This window comes from Labrus bergylta, chromosome 4, assembly GCF_963930695.1.
Source record: "Labrus bergylta chromosome 4, fLabBer1.1, whole genome shotgun sequence".
Taxonomy (NCBI): Eukaryota; Metazoa; Chordata; class Actinopteri; order Labriformes; family Labridae; genus Labrus; species Labrus bergylta.
Genome location: NC_089198.1, coordinates 30,652,461 through 30,671,310, shown reverse-complemented (window position 1 = coordinate 30,671,310; position 18,850 = coordinate 30,652,461). Strand labels below are relative to the sequence as shown.

The 18,850-nt window shown below is 40.3% G+C and overlaps 2 protein-coding genes across 7 annotated transcripts in view; one reads left to right on the top strand and one right to left on the bottom strand.

The window, feature by feature from the left end:
* Positions 1-14,580, top strand: part of astn1 (astrotactin 1) — a 415,934-nt gene extending 401,354 nt beyond the window's left edge. For all 6 annotated transcript variants that reach the window (XM_065954366.1, XM_065954365.1, XM_065954364.1 and 3 more), the window contains one exon: positions 9,875-14,580. In XM_065954366.1, coding sequence (XP_065810438.1) covers positions 9,875-10,112 — 238 coding nt within the window. In that variant the 3' untranslated portion in view covers positions 10,113-14,580. The remainder of the gene's footprint in view (positions 1-9,874) is intronic.
* Positions 14,581-15,541: 961 nt separating this feature from the next.
* The window catches only part of pappa2 (pappalysin 2), a 94,360-nt gene continuing 91,051 nt past the window's right edge, over positions 15,542-18,850 (bottom strand). The window contains exon 27 of the mRNA XM_020630092.3: positions 15,542-17,037. Within this exon, the coding sequence (XP_020485748.2) occupies positions 16,903-17,037 (135 nt within the window). The 3' untranslated portion in view covers positions 15,542-16,902. The remainder of the gene's footprint in view (positions 17,038-18,850) is intronic.

Genomic DNA, 18,850 nt, shown 5'->3' with positions numbered 1-18,850 from the left:
ACTGTTTTTATTATCTCAGTAAACAGTTCCTGTCGTCTCAACAGTCCGTTTGAAGTTTTCTTCAATACTGCCTAACGGTCCTATGAATAGAAACATTGATTTTCTGTCAAACTATTGATTTTTAAAGTATCTTGGTCATAAGTGGAATAATGTTTAGTGAGCGGGTTGTTCACAGAAAATCCTGATTTATTACTCCAGTCCGCCCCTGATGATTATCTACCATCAGGGGCGGACTGGAGTAATAATTCAGGCCTGCAGTAAGACTCCATCCCAGGCCACCCATTCATACACTGCCAACAAAGCAGCGGGAGCAATTCGGCGTTAAGTGTCTTGTACAAGGACACATTGGACATGTTGAGCTTGGGATCGAACCTACCCCTCTGGTTGAAAGACGACCGACTCTACCAACCGCCCCATAAACATGGGCGTCACCTGTGGATTATTGAGTATTGAAACATCATTGGTGAGACTGTGTGCACGTTCACAAGAGAAACTAATCAGGGACCAACTCATAGAAAGTCGACTCCAACGCTCAGTCAGAGGTCTGAAACCGTTTTGAATGAAATCTTTGACAGAAAACATCCTCCAAAGAGACCAGACAGTCCTTGTTCTTCAAACCAGCTCATCTTGAAGTCCTTCTTCGATCGTGGTTTCATCTTTAACTGATCATTTCTTCGGCCACTTGAGAGGGAATATACCTCTCCCACCCAAACAACAACACATCTGTGGTACCGCCAGACGTAAACAAAAGAGCAGACAGGCTCCCCTCCAGCACACACACACATGCACCACTACTGTACATGTGCAGACCACAGGCACGCACATGGTTTCAACTTCCCAAATCAGCTGAATGTTTTTTTTATGCAGAGAATTCCCCCGCTCCCCTGTCACAAACAATGAGGACTGAATAAACTGGATTTTCATTAGCTAGTCAAAATACAGATAACAAGAGCCCCGCTCAGGCTCAGCCTCAATGTAAACTTACATCAGCCAAGTAAGCAAAATCTGGAAACAAATGAATGAACAAATGTGGCTCTGTCGTTCTTGTGGCAGCAGATATTCTGATCTGCTGTTTTTTTTTAGACACGTCTCAGATCTCACTGACGAGACCAATTGGCATCCCGCGGAGGATATTTTCGTTTCCCTTTTTACATGCAACATCGCGTGACGTTTTAACTCGAACCATAAACTCACAGAGCGGCCTCTTTCAGAGGCTCGACACTTCTTCTCCCCCGGGCCAGACCCTGTCGTCACCAGGGGAGCACCAATCATCTCAGGCACGCTGCTTGGCCGTTGATTTTAAAATCTCAATACGGTTTTTATTTTGTTTTTTTGGGGGGGTGGAAGAAAATCCTACATCCTGGCCCAGTCTCAGTCTGACCATGTCCTTGGTTGGACTCTGTGCCCTTCGATGAACTATGAAATTGCTGATTTTTTCTCCTGTACTCTTTGTTTTTACTCTACAATCGGAGGAGTACGTGTGATAATAAATGTTGTTATGGTTGGAATATCTCTAAGGAAATCAGGATCGTAATCACAGCAGACTGTTTACCCTGCTCTCTAACTCTCTACAGTCAGGAGGAGGACAACATTACACACAGTCAAAGCTGTGGAGCCTTTTTTTTTTTTTTTTGTTTTGCGTTGATTTATTGGTTTCTGTGATGCAGAAAATTGCAAAGAAACATAGTGTAAATATTTACATATTCGGATGTGATTTCTGGTAAATAATATCCCATTACCAATGTCAGTATACGTTGCTGCGAGTTTAATTCACCAATAAAGTTTTCTCATGAGCCTTCATGAAGAGAGATTCAAAGGGCAGCTCTGCCTGGTCCAGGTTTAATGTGATGTTCAGTAGTATCAGAATTAACAAAGTATTTTTTAGTCATGAAACGTTTGAACAAGCTTTGTGGTACTGTATATCCAAATATTAGTGGGTGGAGCCTGAGTGATGTCATGACAATCTCTTACTGCTTGGGGCTTTGGAGTCCCATCGATGGCGGTCGTTGTGCTGGAAATATCAAATCAAGTTGTCTTTATTGTCATTTCACCCATATACTAAGTACTCCGTGAAAGGAAGGTTGTTCCTCTGGGATTGTGATGCTACATTAAACAATTGAGAATTAAGAATTAAGTAGTAGGAGTATGAGATTGAAAACAATAACAAGAAGGTGGCTACTAATAGTTCAATTAGAAAACCAAGCGAAGTGGGTTAGAAAACTGTTGAACCACAGCAGTTTAAAGAGACCGATAAAGTGACTTAAATGGGTAAAGTGGCAAAACAGATAAAGTGGAAAGGTTAAAGTGGCAGAGGAAAGTTTTGAGCACAAGGCAAGGCAAGTTTATTTCTATAGCACATTTCAACAACAAGGCAATTCAAAGTGCCAGAGGAAAGAAAAGAAACATTCAAATAGAAAATTTAAAAATCACTGAAATTATTAAATCTGAAAATATATTCAAATAAAAATAATTAAGATTAAATTAATTTAATTAAAAAAAATGAAAAAAATGAAATAAAAGTAAAGCACAGACCAGCCTCAACTTATCTACATGTATTTATGAAATCCTGTCTCAACCTAACCATGGTTTTAAGCCTCTTGAACAACTGTTACATTGCGCTCACCTGTCAATCATGTCAGCTACACGCCTAACATGTTTTAATTTACTCTACAATCAGTAGTGAGTTCTTTTTTCCGTGGTGAAGTTCATGGCGTAACTTTTGATGTACAGGAATTTCTGTTTTCCTTTGAAAAAATCTTTTCTGGTGTTGAAAAATGAAGCCAGTGTGGAATTGCTAAAACCTGCAGTTCCTTGAGTGTCCACTTGAGGCTGGCTCCAAGAGCCCCCGGAAGTCCCATACACACCCCATTCAAAAAGGCTGTACAGCATAAATAAAACATGTTTACAGCCCGGTAGAAAAAACGAAATAGTTCTGATTATTTATTGTCTTCATGGGCACACACTGTACAGGGATGAAAACTAATCCATTTTGATTTTATTAACGATGAGTGTTATCCACTAGTAAGGTAACAGTAACAAAGCCAAGTGTTTGATGTCACAAAGTGCAGAATTATGACTTTTGACCCGTTGAATGAGCTGTCTGGGAGATTGTTAAATGAGCCAGGCTGTTTATTTACATCACTGGAGCAGCAGGAAGTCGCTGCAGTGGCTTAATTCTGTAAGGGACAAAATAGCACACAACTAAGAATATTTAATTAAAGATTTAAATAATTATAGCATTAACTTCGGGCATTAATGGCATCATCAGCCCTAATTTTTAAATAGTCACAGATACATTTCCTTAATCAAAATGAAATCTTGAATGAAGTCTTGCTGGATCTAAGGCGCTCCAGTGATCTCAATTGTTTGGTGTAAGGTGGTCATAAAACTCAATCTGAACCGTTTTGAGGCGCTCTTTTTCTCGTTTTGGCGTTACGATTATCGCAGGTCTTGAGTCTTGTCTTTTGCAAATGATTTTGTTCAATGACTTGAGCATTGTTGACAACCAATCGGAGCGGTCTTGCCAGCACCAAACCGGAAGCTGCTAACTTTTGATCATGGCGGTGAGGTGAAGGAACGTGCAGAGAGGAGAAGAAACTGGTGAGGCTGTGGAGGAACAGGAATGCATCTTGGACATGTCCTCCCCTTTTTTACCACGACAGAGTACAGAAAGGAAAAAAAGGTTGACGGAAATCACTGCGGCCTTTTAAGTTCCCCCGTGAGTGTGCTATACGTAGCTAATACGTCTTTTACTTCCTCTCGTCAAGTCTGATCTTCTCTTTGTGGTACAGAGGGGAGGACACATCAAAGAGGCATTCTTTCTCTCTCCACAAATCCAGTTCCTGCACCTTTGCAGGCGTCTGCTCAAAAGTTGTGGTTGAAAATTTCCAACAGGTAGACGGGAAATAATCTCATAAGGAATAATTTTTGCTGTCCTGCAGTTAGCGATCATGCAAGAATCCCAGTTTCTGGGGGCGCTGGTGGCGCAGTGGTTAGAGCACGCGCCCCATACAGAGGCTGTAGTCCTCCAGGCGGGTGGCCCAGGTTCGAAACTGACCTGTGGCTCCTATCATGTCATTCCCCACTCTCTCTCTCCCTGATTTGTGACCCTATCCACTGTCCTCTCTCTAATAAAAGCACAAAATGCCGCAAAATACATCTTAAAAATAAAGAATCCTGGTCTTTGCCGAATGGAATACTGTGACTAAAAGCTCTGCAAGGTGATGGCACGTTGTCTCTAGATGTGAGAGGGAATCGGACGTTATTCTCAAATGAGTTCTAGTGTATGGAAGGCAATGCATGATGTAAAAAGTATTTGAAAAAGGACAAAATCTCGACTTTTAAAACTGAGAAATGTATTTGCTTTTGGAAAGCATATTTTTGAAAGTCATAGCTAGCTAGAAAATGCTACAGCGCTCAGTATTTTTATATCGCTTAGCATGGAACGTTGAGATGAAGGGCTCTACGTAATTACGACCCGACTTATCTCCGCCCATTAAAACCTAGAACTGAAACGTGAGAAAACCGCAATAACGGTCAACAATCGGAAATCAGTCCAACATAGTTCTCAGACTTTTCACATGTTTAAAGCTTTCTTCTTACAACATATTTAGCGTGCTTGGATACATATTGCTGATTTTACTTTACAGGGACTTTAAGCAACATGTTGGAAAAGGTTGTGACGGGAACATGTTTACCACTCCGTCATCACTCTTTCGCTCTTTGTAAGCGTTTGACTTGAGGTGGACTCAGCCTCTCTGAGATGCTCTTTTCATACCCTGTCATGTTTCCAACAAGTTGTCAGTTAACCTTATTAACTGTGAGATGTTTCTCCAGGTGTTTCTTTTAAGCCTTTCACAACTTTTTCCACTCTTTTGTTGCCACTTCACCAACTTTTTTTTTTTTTTTTGTTGTTGGCTTCAATCTTAAAACAGGCATATTATTTTTCCAAAAACAATAAAATCCTCAGTGTTAACAATTGAAATGTTGTCTTTGTGTGGTCAAATATGTGGTGTTATGTTAGCAAATCATCACATTCTGTTTTTGTTTACATTTCACTTAACGTCCTAACTTTTTTTTAGGAATTGGGGGGTTGTATTATAAAACCAATGTAAGTCATTCACCACTTGCTAATGCACCTCGTCATGCAGTAAGCCTCCTTAGTGTGAGCTTTCTATAGGAACCTGTATCACACATGACCATGCATCTACATGCCTGCTCATGTACTGCTCAACACAAACCCCTCCGTAATAAAAAAATCTTTAAACGGGACTTTGTATCTCCAACGACTTTCCACTCGTTTACATGCGCCAGGATTTATGTTGACAACTGTTTCTATTTGGAACCTGTGAGACGTTCCTCTGCTTTCCTAAGAAATGAAAGCATAACAAACCACACTTTTCTTTTTTTTCTTTCTTTATTTAAGGCAAATAAATACCCCCATCTCCTCAAAACCACTGGATTCTGTGGCATAATATTGGGTACATAATGAGGTTTCAGAAAAATGATATGAATGGCTGCAGGAGAGCACATGGACCGACACAAGCACTCCTGTGTGCAGAGACGCTGACATCATTAAAATGAGTCTCTCTCTCGCTGCAGTTTTCCTGAGCAGGAAACCAAACGGAGACTTGTAGAAGCTGCTGGGAGAGATCTGTCGAGTGGATTTGCAAAAGGGATTTTGTCCTGCTGAGCCTCCATCCTCTGTATAGCTTTCAACCTTTTATACAGATACCTTCTTTTTCTGTTTTTTTTTATCTCGTCTGTTGCTGATGGGCTGCTTGTCACAAATGACATTTTACGGATTGCATACCATGACAATAATGTCTAATGTCAAAAATGCACCCCCCCCCATTCCAAAATCAATACAATAACATACATAGATGTTATGTAACATAAGCTGCAAAGAGGAAGTCGCTTCTCGTGTATCTCTGAGTGTAACAACGTTTGCAATTTAAAGATGCCAAAAATAACTCTGAAATATTTTGCAGTGAAGTTTTGGTTGCCAGTATGAGAGGGATTGAGGCGTATTTGTGGCATAAAGAAAACGTCCATTCTCCCCAAAATGAACATTACAACATACCAGGAAATATGTTGATGTGCTTTATGTTTACGGAGCAGCAGTTGATCTGGAGTCGGGGTAAAGATGAGGGAGATTAAATAGTGTAGAAGCCACAGGCCCACACAGTGTCTGTGTTATGACAGTGTGATGGTGAGTGCCAACGTTGAGTTCAAACACTGAAGAACTGCGGCCTATCAATGATATGATAAAAGAAATACAAACAAACAGACTTGTGATTTTAGCATTTAATAGCAGATATTGGATTTCCACAAGTTTAAAATAGCATTAAAAATTCTTACTTCTCTGAAATAGTTTGTTTTCTTCAGGACGAACAAGTAAAGGTCAATCTGTGACAGAACCAAGCTTTGTCTTGTGTAGTGATGTATCTGATGCTTATGTCCACATACATATTTATGAATGTCCTGATGTTGGCTGTCATTGTGAACTACATTAGACTACGCAGTTACCTCTCCATGTGTCTTCAGGACTGTGTCATCAATATCTACGAGTGTTCATTTTGGCTCAACGCAAGAAGCCAGTGAGTGATGTGCACAAGTCATCTCTATTATTAGATACACTCTGTTCCCCGACTGTGTACATCAAACAGTTGTTAAGTCAACAGGAGAGTTAATGAAAGAAAAACTATTCAAAGAAAATTAATTTTATTGCCGTGAAGCTGGGGTTAACTTTGACTTTTCAATTCAGTAAAACATCATGAACAGATGTTGAATGAATGATGTCTTTATTAAGAGAGAGGACAGTGTATAGAAAATATTTTTACCTCGACGCCTCTATTTTCCTCCCTGTCGCTTGTGTAGACGGACGAGGAACAAGGAAGGAGCGGGGTCTCTACAAGTCACCGACACTCGCTTTTCTCCCTCAACAGAGCTTGTTAGCTCATTGTACAAAGTGGAGATAATGCTGCAGGATTAGTATTCACATCAGTGATTGAAATGGTGAGCTTTCACTTGTGTCAACATCACCGGAGAAAACTTTTTTTCGGCCGTTTATTGACGAGCCTCCGAGTGTTGTGATTTGAGTCAACAGCTCTTCAATACAAAGCACCACACATCAGTTTGTCCACCTTCAATACAAAAGCATTAGATGTCATACTGTTTGCAAGGGGCAAACTGAAATTCACAGAGTGATCAAGTAGTTAATGCTAACAGCTACTCTAAATATATAAAGAAAGACCTGTCTGTGATTATCACCACCATTACATTCATATTCACCATAATCAGACAGATTTTTTTAAGGTCTGGGAATTATTTTTACTTCATCACCTCCTTTAATTTCCACCCATCATCTCCCCTTCATTCATCACACCAATGTTACCAGTGTCCAGTCTGTGGGATATTGTTAAGGTGAGTTTCTATGACGATCAGGTGAACGTAGTAGTTTACCTTCACCTGTGAAATAATTTGCTGAAAATGCTCTTTATTTCCTCCTATCAGTGTGTTCATTGTTTCCCTCTCAGGGTGCTTATTGAGCGTGTATGCTGGGTGCTCTGAGGGTGTCATCAGTTCATCAGTATACTGAGCTGAGTACTGAGTCCAGCAGACTTGTGGGTTGGCAGAGCGGGACGCACTGTGCTGCAGAAAAGTTCTGCTTTGGCTGCAGAACGAGGAGAACATTTTGAGATGAATGAATAAAATCTGCTGCTGACATGTTCTGACTTTAGACTAACACTTGACTGGGTTTCACTAAACCTAGCAGATGGCATCAGCCATAATGGTTATTTATTACACAGTGACATGTATCTATGTGAACTCTGGGCATCGTATTACTAATGGAGATGCTTTTTCAGCTGGACTGGTTTGGAAACGTCTGCCCACTATGACAGCAATCTGTCAGTCTGTTTCCGCTCCACAGGACCGGCTTTTTATTTGCTATGGCCGTTCACTCCTTCATTCACTCCTCTTCTTCTAAATGTTTTGCTTCCGTCATCTCTACCGAAAACCTTCAGCAGCCACTGTGTGCTTTTGGTCAGAGTAGGAATGTGTCAGTAACAGTGCACTTGACCCTGATAGCACAGACAGACAGGGAGCAGCGCTGGATGGGGCGGTGCAGTGATGTCACTCTGAAACTACAGCAGAGTCGCAGTGTGATATATGAACTCAAGACAGTCAAAGTGTAGCTGACGTCTGATATAAGAATCCACTTTACCTCGGATGCGTGGTGACAAAGTTCACTGTGTTTACTGGTGACCTACAGGCAGCTACACTTTGGTGATCTCTTGTGACGCTTTCTTTAGTTTGTTGAAAAAAGCACCAATGTTCAAGACTTCATGGCATGACAGATTGTGAGCTTAATAACACGTCCAAAGACATTTTAAGGTTTAGCAATGTTTTTCCTCCCCTGCTGCCCTTCCTCAGATGCGGAGTTTCCCAAGTCGTCAAATACTGTACTATTCAGCGTGTGTATGAAATGTAACAGGCTTTAACTGTTATTTATACCATACTGTTGCCATATTTGAGGTTCAGAGAAAATGTCAGCTTGGGATCCTCTTAAGGGGAGAGCAATTCAGAGATATATTCTGGGGCCAGACCATGAAGTGCTTTTAAAATAAGAAGTAAAAGCTTAAAAATCAATTTGTAAAATCAGTAAAATCAGTAACCGTTCATTCAAACAGGAATATTATGCTTTCATTTGTTGGTAATGAGCTTCAAGCCTCGTCTTTCAATACAAGTCTTGAAGTTCATTACCAACAAATGAAAGCATGTATGAAAGTGTTGAAAGAAACATGATACAGAAAATGCTAGACCTAGGCTGTATCCGAATTGCCAAGTACATACTCAATCTTTCAGTATGCAGTAGGCAGTATGCAGTACGTACTATCTGTGCTGCATACTGTTAGTACCTAGTATTCAGTAGGCACACACAGTAGGCAGATATTTGTTCCTACTTCTTCTGATTCATTCAGTATGGAAGTGGCCTCATTTACGTTTCCCGAACCGGCCGCATTCACCTGTTTTTTTTTTGTTTTTTTGTTTATCTTTATTCAAGAAGAGTAATGCGCATATACAGTCAGGTAAACAAAACAATATCACAAGTAAAAGATTAAATAACTAAATAACATACAGTACATAAAGGAAAGTACAAATGAAAGACAGTAATATACAGAATATAAAATAAACCAATAAAGACGCATTTAAATAGTGACATCATTATTTAAATAGAGGGGGAAAGGTTTTATAATGTATACATTTGTTATTTTATTTGTTGTTAACTTAAAGTAGCGATTTCAGTCGGGATTTTAAATTAAGATTAAGTTAATCCACGCTCGTTTGTTTTGATTTAGAGGCACACGTGAAGTGACGATTTACGTTTAATTTCGCACAGCATTGTGGGTGATAAAATACAATTAATTTCCTGAAAGCACGCATCCGATCCATACTGCATGAAACCAGGAAGTTAGTATCCATACTGAAATGTTCAGTATACTGAGGTGGACCCAAAAGATGCATACTGAATGACCACGAAAGTTCAGTATACAGAAACTCCATACTGAATAGTACGTACTGCATACTGAACTGTGGCTATTCGGAAAGGGCCCTACATTATCAAACCCTTTATTTTAGAATGAAAAATGCCAAATGACATCATCTACTTCATAATATTAACACGTAATGAACTTGAACTTAACTGATGCTTCTTACAATGATACAAATAAAAGAAGACTCTGTTGTATTGAACCATGGTTGTGTTTATGTCCTATAAACTATTGAATGAAAATTGTTGGATGTTTGTCAGGTTTAGAGATGTCCTCAAGCAAAACACACTTCTAACTATTTCTTCTCTTTGTTCCAACAGGAAGGCCGGCCTCATCCTCTCCCAGCTAGACGAACTCTCCCCGTGGTGTAGAGGTCTCCTCCAGGAGCCGAAGATCGGCCTCCGCAGGATGTCCCTCAAGTTCCTGTCCTGCCGTTACACCGACACCAAGACCATCGGCCTGAACTGGTCCGACATGGGCAAGGACGTGCACAAGGCCTGTGATGAGCAGACGCTCACCGTCATGTACAACGACTACGGCGAGCCCAAGGAACTGTAAAATTGACCAGAGCTTTCATTTCAGATGTGTGCAGGGGTACGAGAGATTTGTCAAGGCCAATAGACAAACAATTCAAATGCAGGTTTCACATTTGTTTCCAGAAGCTACATGGGTTTTCTTTCTCTTTTAGCGATGCTCCTAATCATTCTGAACACCATTAGCTCTGCTCAGCTCTCCTCAACTCTCCCCATCTCTTGGTAAATGTATTCAAAATTCTAATAAGTGCTCTCAGCAGCTCTACTGCATGATGAGATTTTATAATCCTTGGCTGTGATTTGACCACTGCTGAGGTCCATCTTTCCCATGCAAAGTAACACGACTTATTCTGCAGATGCTCCACAGTAAAGGTTTTCCAGATTCATGCCCTTTGATCAGCTCTCCTTGGTCCATAATAATTCCTTAAAGTTTAACAAAAGCAAGTTAAAAAATAATAACAAGGTTTGTGGTTCAATCTGGTAGCTTTTTAAGTACCATGGGCAAATCCCAGAACCCTTTCTGCCAGAGCTCAGGCCAGCATGTCCAAAGATGGTCCATTGTTTTCAGTGTGTGTTTGTCAAATGAAGACAAAAGGTCATGTTTGTACAGGATTAGATTTACCCGGAGAAGCCTTGCTAATTTTGATGAATTCCTGAGGATGTCTGTGTTTTCAATACCTTGCAAATCAACCATGTCTGTAATTTGTAAAGTAGGTATTCCAGGGCAAATTACCAACCATACAAACACAAAGGTCCTCTGATATAAGTCAACCAGTTCCATTCGACATCTCAGTAATTCTCCAGTTGTTTTTTAAATCGGGCTCTGCAGCATGTTTGCCTCTTTTTTTCTGGTCGAGAATAATAGAGGCGATGTTGGACGTTGTAACAATGGTTTTGACAGCGTTTTCAGTGCAATTGATTTGGCTCATCTCGCTACAGTACGTAGACACATTGGTAGAAAGAGCAAAAAATCCATCAGAAGAACCAGATGTGTCCAGATGGATGATGTGCTCTGCAGAATGTGGTCAGGAACAAGTTTTAGCCTTCAACAGCCTCATATTAAAGCCTTGAAAGTGCAGATTTTTTTTTTTTGCATAACAACAATGTCAATGGCATCACATAAGGTGCACTACATTGGTTTTTGGTATAGAATTTGAAAAGAAGAAGAGTGCAGTGCCTGATATATTGTTCCCTGGTAACCACTAAATCACCCGTGCAGACACTTTACAATCAATTTTTCAAATTATTGAAAATTGGGGATGCGGAGCTCAATACAAACGTGTTATTGCATGGTATCTCGTATACTTTATATGACCTAACATTAAAACCTTGACATGTCCTTAAGTTCTCCAATGTGTCCCTGCCCCCCAAAAGACGAGGTGGGTGTCATGCAGTGCCTAGAGGTTTTCAATCAGGAATGTCAGTAAATCAGAAAAAATGACAGACTGGGCTTCTACGGTGTGAATGCAACGCACCATCGCTGCCCTTTAGAGGACAATTCCCAAATAAGCAGAGGCCCCCCAGGTAATACTAATCCTGTGTGAACAAGGGTCAAGGCTTTGAGCTTTACCATTTACTGTGAAGCAGCTGCATGCTCAATATGAGATAGTTAAGTATCTACAGGTTGCCTGAGGTAAAGGTTGGTAACTGTTCTTATTGTCAGTGTATTGCAAGGAAGTAATGGACAGACCGAGAAATTTAGAAAACCCAGATTTGCTATCATTTGAATGCAGTAAGTCAACAATTAAAACAAACAGTAGTTAATATTTTGTTTGACTTGAAATCATGACAGAAGTTGTATTATCCTCTACAAAGCCGACTTATCATTGGATCATGTCTCTAATTCTTTTGCATGTCGTTGTTGGACTTTACGATCTTTATTTAACACTTCAGAAGAGCGCATCTTCCATTTAACGTCTTTACAAAAATCTGACAGAATAGTGTAATCTAAAAGGGAAAGTGGGAGTTTTGTGGGCTTCTTCAGAATTCATTCAGAGCTTAAAGGTCTGATCTGGGACACGCAGCTACTCCTTTGTGCCTGTTTTAATCCAAACTTAGTCTCATCATCTTTAGCTAAATTATGGTGATGCATTTCTTAAAAACCAGATGGGTGGTTAAGAATTTCAATGTCTGACCACACCCTTCCTACAGATGCAGATAGCTGTGTCTATGAGCTGAAGTCATCCCTCCTACAGATGCAGATAGCTGTGTCTATGAGCTGAAGTCATCCCTCCTACAGATGCAGATAGCTGTGTCTATGAGCTGAAGTCATCCCTCCTACAGATGCAGATAGCCGCCTCTATGAGCTGAAGTCAGGGCTTAGGTCCTTGTAAAGATCACATGACCATCAAGGAAGTGTAGGGGTCTTTTGTAAAAACACAACTGTTTTAAAATTAATTGTAGCTTTAGTTTCACTGAGACATCGCTGCCATTGGTCGATATTTTACAGCTTCTAATGCTTGTCGTTTAGAAATGCTGAATAAGTGCAGCATACACCCAGCAGGTGAACACTTTGCTCTACCATCCTGTGTTTCCTCGGCTGTGACGTGATTTCTGCTGCTGTATTGTGTGTTGTTGCCTATATACATCGAGCCTTATCAGGATGATCCCATTTTTTTAAATGTCCTTTCTTTGTTAATGTATTTTAAAGATATCGTCCTCATGAACGTGGTCAAGTTATTGAGACCCTACCAAAGGTCATGTCATGACAGTAAATGCCATGTGGGGAAACTACGATGGAGTATTTGGGCCACATTGAGGGAATCAAAAATCTGAGTTCTCGAGATTAAAGTCATAAATGTTGGAGAATAAACTCTGAGATTTATGAGAATAAAGTCACAAGTAAAGGAAGTCATAAATGTGCAAGAATACATTTCTGACTTTAATAAAGTTATACATTTACGAGAATAAATTTGTAAATGTACTCAATTAAAATCATAAATTTACAAGATTAAAGTTTTACTTTATTCTATAGTTCTATCAGAAGAGCAGTGGCCACCTGTATGAAAGTTAGCATCTTGTGAAGTTATACTTCAGCCTGTCAGCAGCAGCCGCCTCGTCGCTATATTGCAGCTCATAGAGATAGCCATGAACATCCGATTCGAGCAAAAGACCCTTCATCCATATCAGTTTGAAGTTGAAACATACTTTCTGCCATTGTTGGTTCTCCTCAGCTTTCTCCACAGAGACTGTTAGCATAGCTACCAAGCAATATGGCGGACATTGAGTTTCGATTCTGGGAGTGAGGTGCCACACACTGATCTGTAATAGGTCAACCTTTCAGAATAATGGTTTTAACCAAAGCCTCATTTAAAGCGATTTACAAATTTAATATTGTAAATTTACGACTTTATTCTTGTTTATTTACGACTTTCATCTCAATAGGTTAGATTTTGTTTTCTTGAACGTGGCCCTCAAACTCTGTCGTAGGAAACAGATGAAAAAGTCAGAGTTTGATCAAGTAGAGTGAGAAAGGTGAGGTATTATGTCACGTTAGAAGTCTACTCTTCATTATGTCAGAATGGAGAAATACAGGTGGTCTGCGGGGAGTGATTTTTATAGTTCAGACATTCAAAGAGAAAGTTGTACAGAACATTTATGATAAAGTTTTAGAGATATATAACCTGCTGAATGTAGTATCAATAGTTTGCATTTATAACAGAGGCTGTTATAGAGTTTTATTTGATCTGTGTACAATCCTTTGATTTTCTCTTCATGTTCCATAAAACCTGCCGAGCTGGACAGCGCCTTCTCCTTTCCTGTTTTAAAGTTCTCCAGTGTAACCAATGAACGCTGTCAAAACAAACTAACATGTTTGTACCTGCTACTTTGTGCGTTCAAACCTCATGCAATAATCTTCATCTCTTGAACATTTGCATTAACTCTTTGTGTTTAAAGTGCGGACCTTTGGACCTTTCTTTGACCTCCGTGTATGTCCCTGAGTCACTGTGCAGTATGCTGGAGACTGATGTCAAAGGAAAGCAGAACGTATTTGAGTTGTTGATCTTGAACAAATCTCATTATGTGAATACTAAACTGAACACTTGTAGATTTTTGTATAGGCAGCAGAGTGTTTCATAAAAGCATCACGTTATACAGCACAGTGTTTCTCTTCTGTACATACGTGTAGAACAGGTGATCTTTAGTGTGCTTTAGTAGGTGCAGTATTGTACTGTAAAATCTGCAGTGTAGCTTAGTGTAGCAGCTCTTAAAAAAAAAACAGGGTTTAACAATCTTTGTCGTGAAGCTGGAGTCCAAAGGTTGATATTAAACATGGTGATGTAACTTTATGTCGGGACAAAAATGTGAATTTGAAGCTGAAATGAAAAAGACGACAAGATTGAGATATTTTGACCCTTGAGAAAAATGTGAAGTATCTACCATCTGCATGACATTGTTCTGTCTATACTGTTTGTGGCTCTCATACATTTAACTTTTACACTTTTATCTTTGCTACTTACAAAAAAAACAATAAAGAATATATTGTGAAAGTGGCTGTTGAGATATTTACCCTCTGTTCCTACATGTGCTTAATGTTGTGAATCTGTCAAACTTTTAACTTTTAGGCAGCAAAACTACTCTGTGGAAAAAAAGATAGTGACATAGGTCCACATGGGATGGGTCATTTATGTTACAGAAGGGAGCGCCAGCGACAAAATCTGCTTGATCAGCACAACGTGAAGCAGAGCAACATGAAATGCTGTGTATAACCGTACGCCCTGTTTCTATTTCCTCTTTGGCACTCGCGTAGACGGATGAGGGACGAGGAAGGAGGGGCTCTAAAAGTCACTACAAGACACTCACTTTTCTCAGTGAGTGTTTTGTTAAGTTCAAACACTTAATTCTCAAATCTTGAACGAAAAGGAGCAGAAAGAAGAATAATCTTATATAATCTGTTCCTCTTTCACAAGACAATAATTTACAATACGCATCATTAAAAAAAAATGTAAGGTTCATATATTATTCTTCTTTCAACCAGTTTGAATAAGTCTCAGAGCTCCCCGAAACGTGTGTGTGAAGTGTCTTGTTCTAAATCCACTCTGATCCTGTATTTGATCATGTCTATAAACCCCTCTATTTCAGCCCTGCTCAGAACAGGCTGTTTCTGTGTCTGTACCTTTAAATATGTAAATGAGCTGTGTCTGACCACGCCCCCTCTCTGGAAGGGCTTTGGGTGTCTTGGGCTTTCTCGCTCCATGTCCTATTGTTTACTGTGAGAAGGCAGACTCAGAGGGCAGAACAAACACCTAGCTGTTGAAGTGTCACCCACCTGGGGGAGGGGTTACTACCCTTTGTTATATCATGTGATGTTCACCTCAGTATCACAAGGGATCAGAGAGTAAACAGATTTACTATCACTTTATTATATTATTTGTGCATAAATCAAAAAAAGCTAAAAAAACATTTTCTCTTATGAAAGAGGACGTTGAATCAAACAAAGGAGGATGCTCAAGGGTCGATATAAAGATACTTATTTATTTCATAAACAGTATAAAGTACAGTAAAGCATCACAAGAGGACATGATTACACTGTCGTAGATACAACATTTGTATAGAGAACCATTCTGAGGTCACAACATGCAGGCAGGAGTTTGAAGGTCATGTGGAGCTCAGTAACAACGCAGACTTCCCAAAGCATTTCACTTTTTATTTTCATGTTTCCACTGTTATGTGGTAACCCAAGGTGAACATCTCTAGTGCACCTTTGATTGAGTGAGTCAAATGTGTGAGATTTGGTGGAACTAACAGAGAAACATTTGGGAAGCCTTTGTGTGAGAGTTTATATTGTACAGATAAATGTTTGTATTACAAGATTTGTATTGGTATAAATAGTGTGTTGACATGTGCAACTAATATGTGATCTAGCAGATATATGTAGGTGGTCCAAATATATTAGTCTATACATGTTAGTCTTTACAGATGTGCATCCTTCGCTCTCCCAATGGGCCTAGTAGCTCTGGTGCATAATGCAATGATGAAGTCCCTTAAGAGCTTGGTGGTGGGGATGGGGGGGGTGGGGGACGGACTGCTGAGCCATGGGGACAGAAAGGATGTAATGTATTTCTCAAGTGAAGAAGAATCAGGCACCTCTTTTTCTTTGGCGTCTGAGATCTGATTTGATTAGTCCCTGTTTGGTTCAGAGAAGACATCCAATAACAACAAATAATGGATAATCTCCAATCCTGTTTTTTTTTAAGCTTCATTTAAATGTTCATGCTTCACTCTGAATTGATTTGATGGAAAGCTAATGTTTGTCCTGTAAAGGTAAACACACAGTCCGCTGCAGTAGCCCTTACTTTATTCAGGCACAGCCAGTTCTTTTTTTTTTTTGTTTTCTTCATCCCAGCACTAATCAAGTCCAGAAACATCCGTGCATCTGTGTACATCAGTGATTTGATCCAATTATGATGACTTGTTTTGCACAGGAGTGGATAAACCTCAGTGTGTTCTTAGTCAGGCTCCAAATCCCCGAATATGACATATTCTGCTCAGAACACAAATCCAGCAAGTGAAGATAACATTTCACCTCTTAACAGGGAAGAAAAACAATACACAAGTTTCACAAGTGGATGTTTGGCTGGATTGATGCAGGGAAGGAATTTTTAAACAAACATGACTCATGTGCGATGCTTTGAAACCAAAATGATCAAAAACAAAAAAAATGAAGGACATTTTATTGAAAGACGTCTGTCTTCAATCGCATTCTTTGCATTACAAATGTTAAAAATTGAATATTTTTGTATTTGTTTGTTGTGGTGTACAGTCTGTGGTTTGACTTTGTTTAATACAAGTTCAGCCTCTTTCATCCCTCCATCTTACTGCATTCCTCCTCCTCCTCCTCCTCCTCCTCCTCCCTCCTTCAAGGTCTTGGCTTTGCTCTTATTCTCCTCGGCGTCCGGATCACGGCAAGTGCACTCATCCTGGTCGCAGTCGGCCCCAAACTGAATGACCTGTCAGTAAACAAGAAGAACATTCATTCCTTAAGCTTCCCAAAAGCCACTATACATCTTTAAATCTGCGGCCGGATTCAAACGAAAACACACACACAATGTGACTTTCAGAGACTGTCTGGTACGGATGTCATTTCTAATGGATGACTAAACAGAGAAAACACACGTTCCACAGGCTGTCTGGGATGGTCTCTGTTGAAAGAAATCTGATTAAAAAAAATCCTGCATGTATAGCACAGGGTCTCTTCAAGTGTTGGGAAAGAGGGAAAGAGACGCAGCAGAGTAAAAGTGAAACATTACATCAGGTCGTTCAGTGAAAGTCGTCTCTAAAAAAAAAGACTGTTGAATGTATTTGCAAGTAAACAGTTTAGCCTCCTCTTCTGCATTTGTGTCTGTGCTGAAAGGTAAGCAGCGTTTAGTAACCCGAGCGCCGTCTTAGTAGACTTGTTATATTTCCTCACAGTTTCAAAGAGGACTCCAACGGCCCCCCGGAGGCCGATAAAGTGCATGATGTCAAATGGTTCAACGTGGCCTTTGAATGCCGAAGAAGCCCTGAGGGTCTTCTGGGGGGGTGGGGGGAGGACCGCACCGCACCGCCGTGGAGGTGAACGGATGAACACATGTTAAGAATCAACAACAAGAGGCTGCCAGCTCTTGTCTAGGAAGCGAGCCATCACCACAGGTTGCAAAATAAACTCTGGTGCCCCGCGAAGCAGTCTGTTGCAAGAAATGTAAACATTTGCTCCTGGAGAGAAGGAGAGAGAGAGAGAGAGAGAGAAAGAGAGACGAAGATTGAGAGAACGAGAAGGGGCAAAAAAAGGAGAGTGGGAGGCCGAGAAAGAAAAAAAGGATGACGGTAGCGAGGCGAGGAGGAGAGTGGGAGGTAGCAGCTTGTCGGCCTTCACTGCTGATTGCCCTCAGTTTTGGAGGGAGACGGTGGGTTGATGGCGGGGGTAATGGTTCCACTGCAGAGGGCCCAGCTACCCCTTAAAATTCCAGCAGCCCCCATTTAAGATGAATCGGCGCGGCCATTAAATGTTTCCTCACCAGCTTCATCTTGATTCATTGATGCAGAGCAAGCCAAGCAATCCTCCACCTTTTGGTTTATTCTAACAACCTCTGGATGGAAAGAGGGGATTCTTGTTTTTCAACTCTTCTGGCTATTTCTTGCGGGGTTCGGATAACTTGCCTCCCCCTGCTGTTTACTGCGGCACATTTATGAACAGAATTCATGTGACAGGAAAAAGTCTCCAAGTGTTGATTTCAACCTTGAGCGCAATCAAAACCAAATGTAAAGTATTTATTGTCCTACTTCTGTTCGCTCTTTGCTGCTTTTACTACTTTGGCCCTCTGCGCGGGCTACAGGCGCGATCTGAACTTCATCAACATTGTATAACAAACAGTGTGTGTTTCCATGTATTATTTTGCAGCTGTGATCTCTTCTTCTGGGGTTTTCCCCTGGCAGCCAATGACTGAATCCTACCTGAACCAACTTGTCATCGCTGCAGCTATCCCGTATATAGATCAAAACTACCTGATCTGTAAAAATAAAGCAGCAGCTGGCCCTCGAAGGCTAATCTAGACATAGATAGATGTGAATTAAATAAGAAATATATAAATAGAAAGATGGAATGCTAGTGGAATGAACTTCCAAACTCCATTGGATCTGCAGAGTCTCTCTGCACCTTTAAGAAAAAGCTAAAGACCCAGCTCTTTCATGAATACCTACTAACTTAATGATGATGGTCTCCATATTATTGATGATGATGATGATGGTAATGACGATGGTTTTTGTTTGATAAAGACGACTTAT